The sequence below is a fragment of the Schistocerca piceifrons genome, chromosome 3, assembly GCF_021461385.2.
Source record: "Schistocerca piceifrons isolate TAMUIC-IGC-003096 chromosome 3, iqSchPice1.1, whole genome shotgun sequence".
NCBI lineage: Eukaryota > Metazoa > Arthropoda > Insecta > Orthoptera > Acrididae > Schistocerca > Schistocerca piceifrons.
This window is the reverse complement of record NC_060140.1, coordinates 835,726,545-835,741,101: the sequence shown is the minus strand read 5'-3', so window position 1 is coordinate 835,741,101 and position 14,557 is coordinate 835,726,545. Positions and strand designations below refer to the sequence as shown.

Here is a 14,557-nt window from a genome sequence, read left to right as displayed (position 1 = left end):
ACACTGGCATGAACCCCTGTCTCTCGTTGGTTAGTAAGTTACAACAACAAATACCTATATTGGGGCAGTTTTCTACTTCCATAATGTACAAAAAAGATGTGTGCCCTGTGACATTTCTAGTTGTGGATGATGACGCCAACACTGAAAGCTTATTTGGGTTAGATACCTTCAAAATTTTTGGGTTCTCTATTTCTGATGAAATGCATCTGGTGTCAGATCAAGTTTCATACCAACAACTGGACTACTACGTGCTCTGCTCAGAATATTCCTTCCTGTTTTTGGAAGATACAGGATGTGCTGCCAATTTCATGGCTCACATCACAATGAAACTGAAAGCGCACCCGCATCGGCACTGTCCCCCTTGGCGCAGTCTACGCCTCCTTCAATTCCTGTGCCATCTTCACTCTGGGTGCCTCCACTGCCAGGTGGAGAGTCAATGCTGGACCTACATCCAGCTCCGCTGCCCATCATCACTGCAATATTTCCTGCTGCATGCACCCCACAGTGCGTACCCGGATATGGACATGGATACAGCACCATCGTCACCAGTGCTCCCTTACAACCTCTTGCAGGGGAGTGGACAGTGCACCTGCTTGCACCATTTCAGACTATATTCTCCTGTTCCAGGCGTCATCACCTACTGATGGAGACATATCTTCACAGTGAACTCTTTTCCCCAAGGTGGAAAGAGTGTTGTAACCCTACTGTGTGAGCACGCATAATCAAACAGTGTGTGATACAAGTGCCCCCACGGCCGGTCTCAAGAGGCCACCTTGCAGCCTGGACAGGCGGTCCAGCAAGCACTGTGACATGTGCACAGCTGCTTAATATAAGTCTTGTGTGCCAGGCCCTTGGCCTCACTTACGTTTACTTACTTATTGTATGCTCACCAACAAGACCGTATACTGATGTGTTCTATAGTTATGAGACTTTGTACCATTCTATACTTCATTCAGTGATACTGTGAATCTCTTCTTGTGGAAGCAAAATTAAACTTAGTTCACGTTACTGCTGATGTTGTGTCTGTACAACATTACAAGAAAAAGTCCTCTCTCTTATGGAATCCTTGCTATTGTGGGTTTTTATCCTCCTCCTCTACATATGCCACATTCAAATTAGTAAAATTCATCCATCCCTTCAAGACTCTCTTATCCATGTTTAACATTTATATTCAGCAAGTCGTCCTGCTGTCCAGGCTATAACACTAGCTTTCCTTTCATTGGCAAGCAAATTACAGCCATCAGCTGGACTAATAATCAAGCACTAATTTTTAATAAAATGAGGCTCAGTCCAGTCATTCTCTACATAAAAAATTATAACTAGCTCAAAACCAGTTAGCTTTAATTAACAGACAGATGTATATAATTTAAGTTCTTTCATTTTATAAGATACTTAAAATCGCTACTGGGCATTAAAATAATACCAGGAAAGATTGCAAACAATGAAGTTTTACTTCAGAAGTCTGTGAAAAGTAAAGTAGGTAGAATCGACAGAATGTGAAATAAAATTTAGAGCATGTGTTTTTGATCGGCGAGAGATATGGAGAATGTGCTGGCCAGGGCAACTATTTAACAACATCTGTGTCAAAGCAGGTCAGGGGAGCATGGGCAATATGCAGTCTTTGCCTTGTTGAAAGAAGGTGTGATAGACACCTAAGACATGGTACTACCACTGGGTTACCAATACCAAATTCCTGGCTATGAAAACCAGATGAGTATGTATTGTGGACCTAACGACACCTCACGCCATTGTACCAATTGCAGGGCCCATATGACAAGAAATGCAACTTGGCAAAGTGTGTGCTCTTCTAAGCCTCCACACTGGTACGTCCATCGTGTTGTTGTACACAGGATTGAGACTCATCTGAAAAGACGACACGGAGCCACAAACATGTCCAGTGTTGTCATTCTGCACACCTCGCCTTTGCGCATCTCTCGTGCTGTGTCATGGGAAGCCCCAACAGTGGTCACTGCTGACAGTCTGTTGCGTTCCAGATGTAGCTCTGACAGTGGGGACACTTGCTTTCATGCAAATAAGCCCATTTTGAGGTCTGATGTGGCTGTACAATCCTGCACAACTGTGCAATCAATATGGCTATCCTGTGGAGTCACAAGGTGCCGCCAAAACCCTGCACAGGGTTGAGGATAGTCCTCCTGAACTCATCAATTCTATATTTGGAATGCTGATTGATATCAGCAACAATATAGCGGAACGATAAACTGCAGTCTCGACACATCACAACTCTACCGCTCTCAAAGACTGACACTTGGTGGTAGGCGTGTCTACCTCTCACACGAGCCACGCAATTATCTCTTCACGAACAAACAACTTTTAAATGCGACATCTGAAAGAGAAACTCACTGTACAATCTTTCCTTACATAGAATGTGTATGCCATCAATCTTAGCCTATCTACATTGTACAGTAGTGCTGAAATGCAAATAATTTGCATATCCAAACATCTTGCCCACTTCAAGCCAGTTTGATGTTTGTTGAATGCCACCCTTGTGGTGCTGCTATTTTAGTGGCCAGCAATGTAGTTGCATTTAGCTGAAAGTGGCATCTTTAATGCCAATTCTACCTATCTCAATAGGTGTGAAGCTTGGCTAAACAAACCCATGGATAATAAGCTCATCTGTGAGAATAAAAAATGGCACCTCCAATGGCATTTCAGATAGCTTCCGAGTCCAACATACAGCTGTACTGGACACACAAGACAAGTGTCACAAAAGAGTCATGATGGTGATGAATGGCCTACATGCAAGCTCAAAAAATAGGACAAGAAAGGAGCTACATCCCATAAAGGGAAGAAAAAGATTTGTTGCAACATTTAAGCAAGCATTATAGTCTTGGACTACAGTTCTTGGAACTCAATGAAGGAAGGTTGCCACTTCTGGGGCTGTCAACGGAGGCGTCCGATCCCGCCCATCAGCTTTGACCCTTGACGTAAGAGTGTTGTGCTGTGTGACGTTATGACAGCACAGAGTTTATTTGTAGATGTCTTGTTGCAGTTGGTGGTGTCCTCTGGTGGTGTACTGGGTTCATTTGGGTGTTGGTGCTTGAAGTGTGCATTTATCGGTCGTGACTGTTATAGAATGGAAATTAGTTTCAGTGAGTTAAGAATTAAGTTTCCATTGTGTTTGTTATTGCAATGTCGTTTGATGTTATTGGTTTGCGGTAAGTGGTTTAATTCAATGTGGGCTTCTTTTGTTGGGTATGGATGTGGCTTCTATGTTTAATAGCGTGCGTTTGCAGGCTGAAATGGGGGGCGACATGTTGTCCGTCATTAAGTTTCTGCAACTTTTTGGGCTTGTAATGGAGATAGTGAAATGTGATGTATGCAAGCAGAATATGAGAGTTGGGGGTTAGTGTGTAGCGCCTGAACTTTCTTTCGGTAAGCAGTCATTTTCTTGGGTCTATTGTCTGTGTGTTGTGATGTTCGGAGGGGTTTTCATGTGTTGTTGGATTGGTGTTATTTACTGCACATGTTGGCGGTTGATGTTTTGGTTTCGGCACTTGTTGATTTATGTATTTTAGGGGGAAGTACTCTATTTCAATTTTTTTGGCATCGTCAGTTGTATTTGAGCTACATAGGTCATGGGAAGTGATCGATTGCAATTTGTCATCGTAGCTACGTGTGTTTTGATATCGTGCGCTGTTGTTGACCTATATAGGTCAAGGGAAGTGTTCGATTCCAATGTGTCGTCGTAGCTATGCGTGTTTTGGGATTATGAGCTGCTGTTGACCATATATGTCAAGGGAAATGTCCGATTCCAATTTTTGTTGTTTTAGGTGTTGGTTTTGTGGTATCAATAGTTGTGGTGTGATTACAATTTTTGGAGTAGTTGGTTTTTATTTTGTGGTATCGACAATTCCGGTTGAGCTATGTAGGTGAAGGGAAGTGACTGATCGCTGTTGATATTGTAAGTGTAGTGGAATTTGGGAATTTTGTGGTGTTTTTATGTCGTCATTTTGTGTGGTTTGGGATTGTGGAGTGTGTCGGTATGTGTTTATATTTAGTTTGCCCCTACCCAAAAACCCCCAATTTCCCGCAATGGTCCTGTTAGTTTGATTATATTTTTGGAGAGGTGTGTGTGTGTGTGTGTGTGTGTGTGTGTGTGTGTGTGTGTGTGTGTGTGTGTGTGTGTTGGTTTTATATGTATTTTCGTTTTTGTCGTCGTTTATGTAATGACATCATAGATGCCGTATTGGAAACGTTGAGAGTGGTCGTTTCCGCCATGTTGGTGACATCATGGGTTAAATGGGTTAAAGCAGACGGATGGAATCGGAGACTTCTGTATTCCTCATCTTTCAATATAACAGTCACTGACTCATTGTCCAATGTCTCACATACTGTAATGTAAAGGATGGTGCTTCATGCCTCCTTAATCATCATTTTAGTCTTAACTGAAATGATACTACCCATATCCAATAAGTTGCCAAGCAACTCAATATACTGGAGAGGCCGATTTAGCAAAGGCACCTTCGGCATTATGTATCAAGGGTATTCCACACCGAGAAAAATGTGCCTGTAGCCTGCATTATACGATGCTTGTTAACGGGAATGGCGCAAAACTGCACATCTAAGCACTGGTGGATTATAGCACAAAACCTGTAGATTATAAGAAGTATATAAATACAGATTATGAGAAGAGTCATCATGGGCACAAGTTGTAAATCACTCATGGCTTAAACTTCTTTACTATTATTTATCACGTACGCATCTCTACAGTAGTATCACAACTTATAACTGCAGTTGAGGTTAGTACAAACCATATTAATGAAAAGACATTTCACAGTCACTCATTCTTTCTTATTTTTATATACTAGCCTCTAGCATGTGGCTTTGAATGCATATGCATTACACACGTATTGTACACATTTTCCTCCTCCTCCATCTCTGCCCACTCCTCTTCATGCCCTCTCACTTCGTATACTTGGCTATGGGATACCACCCACCTTCTTTGACCCAAGACTTAGTTGTGCTGTGCCGTGAAGTGTTGCGGTATGTCAGAGAGACCATGGTGTGTTTGTTTTGGAGTGGAAGTGATATGTTGAGTAGAAGGTGCACTGGATGAAGAGGTTGCTTGCTCTAGCAGTTTAATTATGTGGTGACAATGTGTTTGGGGGGTATGTTATTGTGTCATTCAGTGTGCAACAGTTGTCATAATGTGGAGTGTACAAGATTACGTGGTGACGCAATAGAATATATCGTGCAGAATTTGTCTCGTAAAACAGAATATGTCATAAAATTTAGGCTGTATTCTTAGGTGCCTGTGTAACCACTGAGTGAGTGAATCAATGTTTTAATTAAATCATGGAAGAAGTGGGTGGACCAATGTTTATTAATATATTGAATGTGCTGCTCTATTAATGATAAACATTCCTCCATCTACCGCCTGCCATGATTTGATTAAAAAACATTGATCCTAGTATGATGTTTCGAAAACTATTTTCTCGTGGGTTCTGCTGAATCATTATTCATCATATTCACATCCCTTTATTCAGTATGTGTAGTGTCTGGACTTTGAGGCAATCATGTTAACATTTGTACAGTCATCTGACTGCATATACAACCTTGATATTCTATATAATACTGGACATTCCCAATAGTAAAGCTCACAAAGACTATGGCAACAGACTAATGAAATTACAATTTGCGCAGCATCTCTCAATACGTATTTAAGTATGATAATCTACAGCGCAACCACTGGTGTATAGATTCAACTACTTTCCTTAAAAACGATTTACTTTTTCATACAGGTAAAATACGATTTCCATCTCTTAACGCCACTCAGTGTAATAAAGACTGTATATACACGGCCGATTTTGAAGGTATTGTCCCTGTTATTTGTATTTTAATGGTAGGAAACAAAACTGTCACTATGGCTTTCGATGCACAACGCGTTTTTAATATATTGATGGTAACTTGCAATTACCCTATTGTTTTGTGATACAATGAAGCATACCTTAAAGTCTTCTCTATTTGCATGTTTCTTTCCTTTACAAATAGTCTTAAAATAAGACAGAAGTGCTTTTTCTTCATCATTAGCAAGACTCCTGTGCGAATTAACATTTGTCTTGCTTGATTGCTGACCCATTTTACCCGGTGTACTTTATTTAACAATGTCCACTAGCAATCCCAAACATCCATCTGCTATATTTGTCCCTCACTCCTGTCACTTGATGTCTCAAAAATGATTTGATGAAGATATTCCACACTGCTTCCTGTACTTACTTGTTGAAAATGTTTTACTAACCTCACTTAAAAATGATGAATCCTCTTGTGCTTGATAATATCAAGAGACATTCGCTTCATGTTTTCTGTCGTTTGCTTGAAACTTGCGGGTACGGGGTTCAAGAATAAAAGGACAACAATTCCTGGGAATTTTTCTTCTCATCAATGTGTTATATCTCCTGATGAACTTAGACAGCTCAATAATCTTTGTCCATGAGTTTGATTGTGAGCATTGGTGCTGAACGTCATATCCGTAAACAACTTTGTTTGTGGTAGTTTGGGATACTAATAAATGTTGTCCTTTATGCAAAGATTTATAAAAATTTGCGCGGCCAATTGTTAGTTTATATGTGAAGGAAGAACTGGTTTTATACCAACGTTATGACATCGTCTGCTTCATGCTAATCAATACTGCTGATTGATAGACTGTAATTGTAACGATGTTTGTTGCAGTAGTTTTTATTACTGCGGCACATTCGCATTGTTCAGCCGTAGGTCAACTGCGTTTGTATTGGTGCAGTATTATTACACATATGTATGCTGCCGGTTGTAGTTATTTTTCACAGGGAGAGGCTAGAGTGAACTGCTTTTCGTGGAGACTATTCGAAGCGGCTTGAATCCCAACCGATCAACTGTACGAAAAAGTTAACCTGTTAGTATAATATTTTATATCGAGTATAAAAAACATGCATTCGATTTCATTTATCTTTCGTCCTGCATGTGAGCGATTGTTCGTTAAGGCAGCAATTTTTACGTGTTCATATTTATTGTGTACCAATAGTCTTTTTTTGTTACAGAATAATGAGTAACTGGACCGTTAAAAAAGTCTGCCCTTTGCCATCAGAGCTGTCAGGAATTAAGAAAAATATTCCGTGCCCTGAAGAAGGCTGCAGTGGCACATTTCTTAATACGTCGAATTTGGATATGCATCTTAGTAAACACCATAAAAAAGCGAATATTGATTTACTGAAGAAAGGCGATTCACAAACAATATTTCAGTATCATTGCCCAGTCGAGAAGTGTCTATATAATATGAAATCCGATCGATTTTTCAAGAACATGAAATATCTGAAGCAGGCAAGTAATTGTACTGTTTACAGACCCCAGATCCGGCTAAATTGCGAAAATGGCCGTATTGACTTTTATATCAGATTCCTTTTGACATGAGCACTGTTTATATTTACTATACCAGTTGTTTTTCACGTCCTCAGTAATATTTTTGACTGGAGTGTCCTCCTGTTGTTACTAAACAAATAAGTGACTGACGGGACTTATTTCTCCCGTACAGCTATCTTGTATTCCAGTTTGCAGTAGCAATTTTATATTTATGGTATACTTTTCATCTGCTTTTATGGATGGTGGTATATTCTTCATTTTCTTTTGGTTCTGGTATCCTTAATAAAAGAACTTATTATTGCTCAAGTAACTTCCCGTATCTCACATTTCTACCATATTTATTCATAATACCCATGCATGAATTTCCATGTGAAGGATTCATCTTCACACCTAACCACTTGATGTCCACTGCTAAATAAAGCCCTCTTCTAGACCAAGCAGTATGGCGCAGTGATTAACACACTGAACTCGCATTCAAGAGAACAATGGTTCAGATCTGCATCTATCCATTCTGATTGTTTTCTGTGATTTCCATAAATTGCTCTAGGTAGCCTAAATGTCGGGATTGTTCCTTTGAAACAGCGTGTCCAATTTCATTCTCTATCCTTGCAGCAGTCTAAGCTTTTGATCTTTCTCTAATTGCTTCAATGTTGATGGGACATTAAACCTAATCTCCCTCCCTCCTCTAGACTTCTCCATCCATTGCATTCTTCTGCAGAACAATCCTTTTTTATGGTGGGTTTGCCTTGTGCACCAGTAATTAGCCCTAGGTGACTCTGAGCTACATTCGTCCCTGCACTAACACCCCCTGACACTATCTCCGCTTGCTTGAATGGAATACTTCTGTCTTGACTTCCATAAACTAACTGTATTTCTTAGCTGTCCGAACATTCCTGTGCTACTTGTTATTATTTTAGTCTGAACTACTATAATGTATTATAACAAATAGATCTGACAGTGGGAAAGGTGTCTGTGTATTCTTCTCATTACCATTAACAGTGGAGTCCCCCAATGATGGAGGAACTGATAACCTTATAGTTCAGACCCTATAAAACCACACTTACTATCATATCCATGTTGGTCAGCACTGCACATTTTATGATTTCTTTTACCCATCTATTATGTCACTGTCTTGGGATTTTCTACACCTACACACATTCTGCGCAAGCCATGATACAGTTCATGTTGAGTACTCCAGGAAGGAACTTCCTTGGCCAAGTGACAATGTACTTACCTGGCTTCCTATTACTGACTGGGGTGTAGTGAGTAAAAATTTGAGAAGAGAATTAAAGTCCAAGTAGAAGAAATAAAAACTTTGAGGTTCTCTGATGAGACTGTAATTCAGTCAGAGGGCAAAAGACGTAGAAGACTGTTTAGGTTAGGAAGGAAGTGAGACTCTGAAAGTAGTAGATAAGTTCTGACTAACTGGTCAGCAAAATAACGGATGATGGCCATAGTAGAGAGGATACAAAATGCAGGCAGGCTATAGCAAGAAAAAAATTTTCTGGGAAAGAGAAATGTAAGTGTGATGAAGTCTTTTCTACAGGTACTTGTCAGAGTGTAGTCTTTGACAAGAGTGAGTTGTGGTCAATAAACAAACAAGAAGAGAATAGAAGCTTTTGAAATGTGATATACAGAATAATGCTTGAGGATTAGATGGTATGCCGGATTACTAATGAGCTGATACTGAATTGAAATGGTGAGAAAATAAATTTAGGGCTTAACTTCAGTAAAAGGAGGATTAGTTGATAGAACACATCTTGAGGCATTATGAATTTATCAGTTTGGTAATGGAGGAAACCCTTGGGGTGTAAAAAAAAATGTGGACGAAGTCCAAGTTTTGAGTACAGTCAAGTGCTTGAAGTTGATATATGTTGCAGTAGTTAGGGATAGATGAAGATATGTTATTAAATTTTCCTCCCCAGTCTGTTCCCTGATCTATTTATTTGTTTTCTTGTCTCTCATAATATCCTAATCTGTAGCGCGAAACTCTTGATTTCTCACTAAACAATAACGAGTTTTAGGATTGTATTTGCATTAAGAGTTCATGTGGCCATAAGTCAAAACTGATAATAAAGCTGATTGTAATCTATCTATTTCATGCACCTAGGAAGCTTAGCTTCAAAAATGCTATAGTCACTTTACCAGAGCCCATTCATTTAATTTTTAGTTACTAAGTTGCTGTATTAGTTGAAGTTTATCTACAATCCTGCGAAACACATTCTTTCTTGTTGTTCCGAGTTGAGGTTTAGAGTACTTCCTATTTGGATGTCTGATTTTGAAAGTATCACTCGTGCGAAATTCAATTTAAAGTTTGATGTGGTGCCTCATTGCAGACTGTTAACAAAGGTACAATGATCATACAGATTAGGTTCCATAATTGTATGTGGCTTGAGGATTTATTCAGTAATAGAAGGCAGTACATCGTCCTCAATGGCAAGTGTTCATCAGAGCCAAGGGTATTGTCAGAAGTGCAACATGAATGTGTGATAGGACTGCTGTTATTTTCTATATACGTAAATGATCTGGCGAACAGGGAAGTGTAATAGAATCACTGTTATTCTCTACATACATAAATGGTTCGGTGGGCAGGATGAGGATGGGCAGCAATCTGTGGTTGTTCACTGATAATGCTGTGGTGTAAGGGAAAGTGCCAAAGATGAGTGACTGTAGGATGATGCAAGATAACTTAGACAAAATTTCTACACTTGTGTACAAAATTAAAGCAACAAACAGAAATTTTGCAGAATTGCTTTTATTTTGCCACAAAACAGTATAAACAGGTGATATTAAAGTAGAAACAATGTAAAGAATACAGAATGTAATCAACTGCAACATGCATAATGGTAGACAAAAATGTTCTCTGTTTTTTTTTCCCAACTTAACGGATTTGTACATGCATTCTGACAACTGGTTAATGTGCTCACTATGGGATGTGACCACCTCTGGCAGCAATACAGGCCTGATGATGATGGGACATGCTGTGAATGGTTTTATCACACTCATCTTGAGACAATAATTGCCCATTCTTCCTGCGGAGCTGCTCACAAGCCTTGGAGAATGGTTGGTGAATGCTGACAGTATGCAACCCATCTCCATAGTGCATCCCAGACATGCTCCATGGGATTGAAATCGGGAGAGTGAGCAGGCCATGGCATCCGTGCAATATCTTCCATTTCCCAAAAAATATCAACCATCAGTGCTCTATGAGGTCGAGCATTATCGTCCATCAATACAAAGTCGCATGAGATCCCAAGATCTCATGATACCTGACAGCAGTTAAATCTTGCCGTTTCACCCATACAGTTTCATGAAGAGGAGTTCGAGTGGCCAACATAATCCCTGCCGACACCATTAGGGATCCTCCTCGATATCGGCCTCTTTCCACAATGTCTGGGTCCCGAATTTGTGTTCCACGTGCCCTCCAGATGTGTATCCATTGAGAATCACTCTCCAGACCAAATTGAGAGTCACCTGTGAAAACAACATTGGCCTACCTTATGACTGTCCAGGTGCCATGTTGACAGTTTCACCCTAAACATTCCCTTCTGTGAAGACATACCTGAGGTAAACAGACAGAAGGTCTCCAACAATGAAGACGTCTCTGCTGAAGCCTTCTGTACAACATTTGCCTCGATACAACACATCCAGGGGATGCTGGGAGGTCACATGCCAGTTGCAGTTCAGTGCGAAGGCAGTACCGTCATGCCCTTACAGCCAACTAACGGTCCACTCTTTGTGATGTCACACATGGTTGACCCTGTTCTGGTCTCTGGGATACAGTTTCAGGCTCTATAAACTGTCTCCTCATCCAATTCACATTAAGCCTTCAGGCTGTAACAGTTTGCGACTCTCCTGCTTCCATTCTTTCTATGATCCTTCACAGTAGAGCATCTATAGGTGTCTTCTGTGTGCCGTACTGTATGGTCTGTGACTGCGTACACAGCAATTGTGAACGTGGGACTGCCCTGAAAATACTGCCCAATAGGTAGGGCCCCTGACGTCATTGCTGGCATGGTTGTCCATTGGTCAGGATACCATCTTCACTGCAGAACACAATCATAAACACATCAGTTGACAGTTTATATAAAGATGAGGTGACTTACCGAACAAAAGCGCTGGCAGGTCGATAGACACACAAACAAACACAAACATACACACAAAATTCAAGCTTTCGCAACAAACTGTTGCCTCATCAGGAAAGAGGGAATGTTTCCTTCCATTATATTGATATCATCAGTTGACAGTTTGTATGATTATATCTTGAATTAGACAAAGGACAGGGAAATGGCAGTTTGTTGCTTTAGTTTTGGACACCAGTGTAGTTGGTGTGGTAAATGGGAGCCAGCTCTGAATGTAGAAAAATGTATGTTAATGCAGATGAGTAGGAAAAACAATCCTGTAATGAAACTTCCTGGCAGATTAAAACTGTGTGCCGGACCGAGACTCGAACTCGGGACCTTTGTCTTTCGCGGGCAAGTGCTCTACCGACTGGGCTACCCTAGCATGACTCACGCCCCGTCCACGCAGCTTTACTTCCGCCAGCACCTCGCCTTCTACCTTCCAAACTGGCGGAAGTAAAGCTGTGAGGATGGGGCGTGAGCCGTGCTAGGGTAGCTCAGTCGGTAGAGCACTTGCCCGCGAAAGGCGAAGGTCCCGAATTCGAGTCTCAGTCCGGCACACAGTTTTAATCTGCCAGGAAGTTTCATATCAGCGCACACTCCGCTGCAGAGTGAAAATCTCATTCTCCAATCCTGTAATGTTTGCATACAGCCTAGTAGTGTGCTGCTTGACACAGTCACGTTGATTAAACATTTAGCCGTAACATTCCCAAGTAATATGAAATGGAATGAGCCTGTAAGAATGATATTAGGGAAGGTGAACAGTTCACTTCAGTTTATTGATAGAATTTTATGGAAGTGTGGTACATCTGTAAAGTGCAGCCCATTCTTGAGTTCTGCTCTACTGTCTGGGATTTCTATTATCAGGTCAGTTTAAAGGAATACTTGAAAGCATTGCAGAGGCGAGCGAGCAACACACGAGTATTGTGGACATGTTTTGTGAACTCATGTGGGAACTCTGGAGGGAACATTACATTCTTTTCATGGAAGACGATTGAGGAAATTTAGAGACCCAGCATTTGAAGCTGACTGCAGAATAATTGTACAGCTGTCAACATACATTTTGTATAAGGACCATGAAGATGAGAGAAATTAGTACTTGTATGGTAGCATATAGACAGTCATTTAACCCACACACTTTTTACAAGTGGAACAGGAAAAGGATGTGACTAGTAATGGTACAAAGTTTCCTCCATCACACACCATATAATGGTTTCCGAAGTATGTATGTAGCAGTCAATCTGTTGCTTAGCCCAAGATATAGATTAGATTGGAAGGTGACACGGCAGTTATGCTTTGGTGAAGCTAACAAACGTGAATACAAAACCTTAGTTGTGGTGAAATACTGATCTGTAGCGTAGCCCGAGACCAAGTTAAAGTCGAAAGGTCAGTTAGTTGTGCAAAGCAGTACTGAAAGTTTCAGTTAATCCAGAGAATCTTACTCTACAACCTAGAGCCTTATAAATGTATCTATGTTTAATTGTTTTCCTTACATTTCTCAGCTGTGTAACTACTGTATGTAATTAATATACTAAAATGCCGTAAGAGGAAAAATAGGGCCATAAGAAAATTGAGGAAGAAGTAGATATGGATCCAATCTGTGATGTACCATAATGCTTGGGAGAAAAAGATGTAAACTCATATCATGCTTGTATTTGACTAGTTTAGATAGTGTCTTCTCATGCTCTAGTTAAAGATCAACACTAGCATGGACTAGGACCATTTAATTGGATAAGTCAATAAATATTAGGAATAGTTACCAAATTATTCCATAAACACTGTGATGTTCATGTTGTCTCCATGCCTAATTCACCAAATTTTTCTCGTTCAGTAACAACCCGTTAAAAATATCTTTCAATGATTTACTACTTACGTTGTATTGTTTTGTAAAATCTGATTCATAATTAACTGATTTTTTGTTACTTTCAGTTATGATTTGGCTGTTTTTGTTGCAATTATATATATATATATATTCAATAAAACTGTACAGTGTTTAAATTCCAAAGTCTTCTGGAAAAAACAAATAAATGATAATAGTGACATTGCAGTTACTTTTCTTTATAGTGATAAAAAAGTATTTCAACATAAATGAAATAATAACATATCAAGAACATCCTTAGAAACTGAGAATAATACAAAACAGAATATCTCTCACTGAAAGTCTATTGTGTCTATTGAGGTCGAAATTAAGTGTGATAGTAAATTATCTGGTCACATATAGCAAGTCTAGGTGAAACCAAGTTAATTTTTGGATGTTTTTACCAGCCACCTTATTCTTCTATGACAATTGTAGAGTCATTCAAAGAAAGTCTACAGTCAGTAGCATGTAAATACCCAGATCGTACAATACTGATTGGACATGACTTTCACTTGCTGAGTATAGACTGGGATACCTAAGGATTTGTTGTGGGGGTTACAACAGATAGCCATGCAAAGTACTTTTGAACATGTTTTTTGAAAACTGTCTTGAGCAACTAGGAAGTACTATACAAAATTTTCGGGACTGGTGCTGCCACCTATGGAAAACCTTACCTTTGGAGTAATGGTCACCATCATCCTCGAAGTAGTTCCCATCCGCATGTACACACCGGTCCCAGCACTTCTGCCTCTAGTCAAACGTTTTCTGAAAGTCGTGTTCTTTGAGGGTGTTCATCACCACCAGTGATGGTTCTTGAATCCTCTCCAGAGTGTCGAACCAATGGTCTTTCAATTTGAGTTTCAGTTTTGGGAATAGCGCGAAGTCGCAGGGTGCCAAATCTGGTGAGTACGGTGGGTGGGGTACAACCGCCATGTTGTTTTTTTTGCCAAAAAGGTCCTGGTGAGCAAGGGCCTGTGACAGGGCGCATTGTCATGATGCAGCTGCCAGTTCCCTTGACGTCAAAGTTTGGGCCATCGACGCTGCACGTCTTCACTGAGCCGTCATAAAATGTCACAGTACTATGCGGAATTCACTGTTTGGTTGGGTGGGATGAATTCTTTGTGCAAAACTCCCTTGGTGTCAAAGAAAATGATGATCATGCTCTTCACTTTGCTCTTCACCTGTCTCGCTTTTTTGGGTCCTGGAGAGCCGGGGCTTTTCCGCT

General features: G+C 40.2%; 2 protein-coding genes across 2 annotated transcripts in view; one reads left to right on the top strand and one right to left on the bottom strand.

The window, feature by feature from the left end:
• The window catches only part of LOC124788058 (MTOR-associated protein MEAK7-like), a 44,365-nt gene extending 38,189 nt beyond the window's left edge, over positions 1-6,176 (bottom strand). Inside the window, exon 1 of the mRNA XM_047255137.1 lies at positions 5,969-6,176. Within this exon, the coding sequence (XP_047111093.1) occupies positions 5,969-6,100 (132 nt within the window). The 5' untranslated portion in view covers positions 6,101-6,176. The remainder of the gene's footprint in view (positions 1-5,968) is intronic.
• Positions 6,177-6,476: 300 nt separating this feature from the next.
• The window catches only part of LOC124789294, a 35,372-nt gene continuing 27,291 nt past the window's right edge, over positions 6,477-14,557 (top strand). Inside the window, exons 1-2 of the mRNA XM_047256605.1 lie at positions 6,477-6,889; positions 7,035-7,314. Coding sequence (XP_047112561.1) covers positions 7,039-7,314 — 276 coding nt within the window. The 5' untranslated portion in view covers positions 6,477-6,889; positions 7,035-7,038. The remainder of the gene's footprint in view (positions 6,890-7,034; positions 7,315-14,557) is intronic.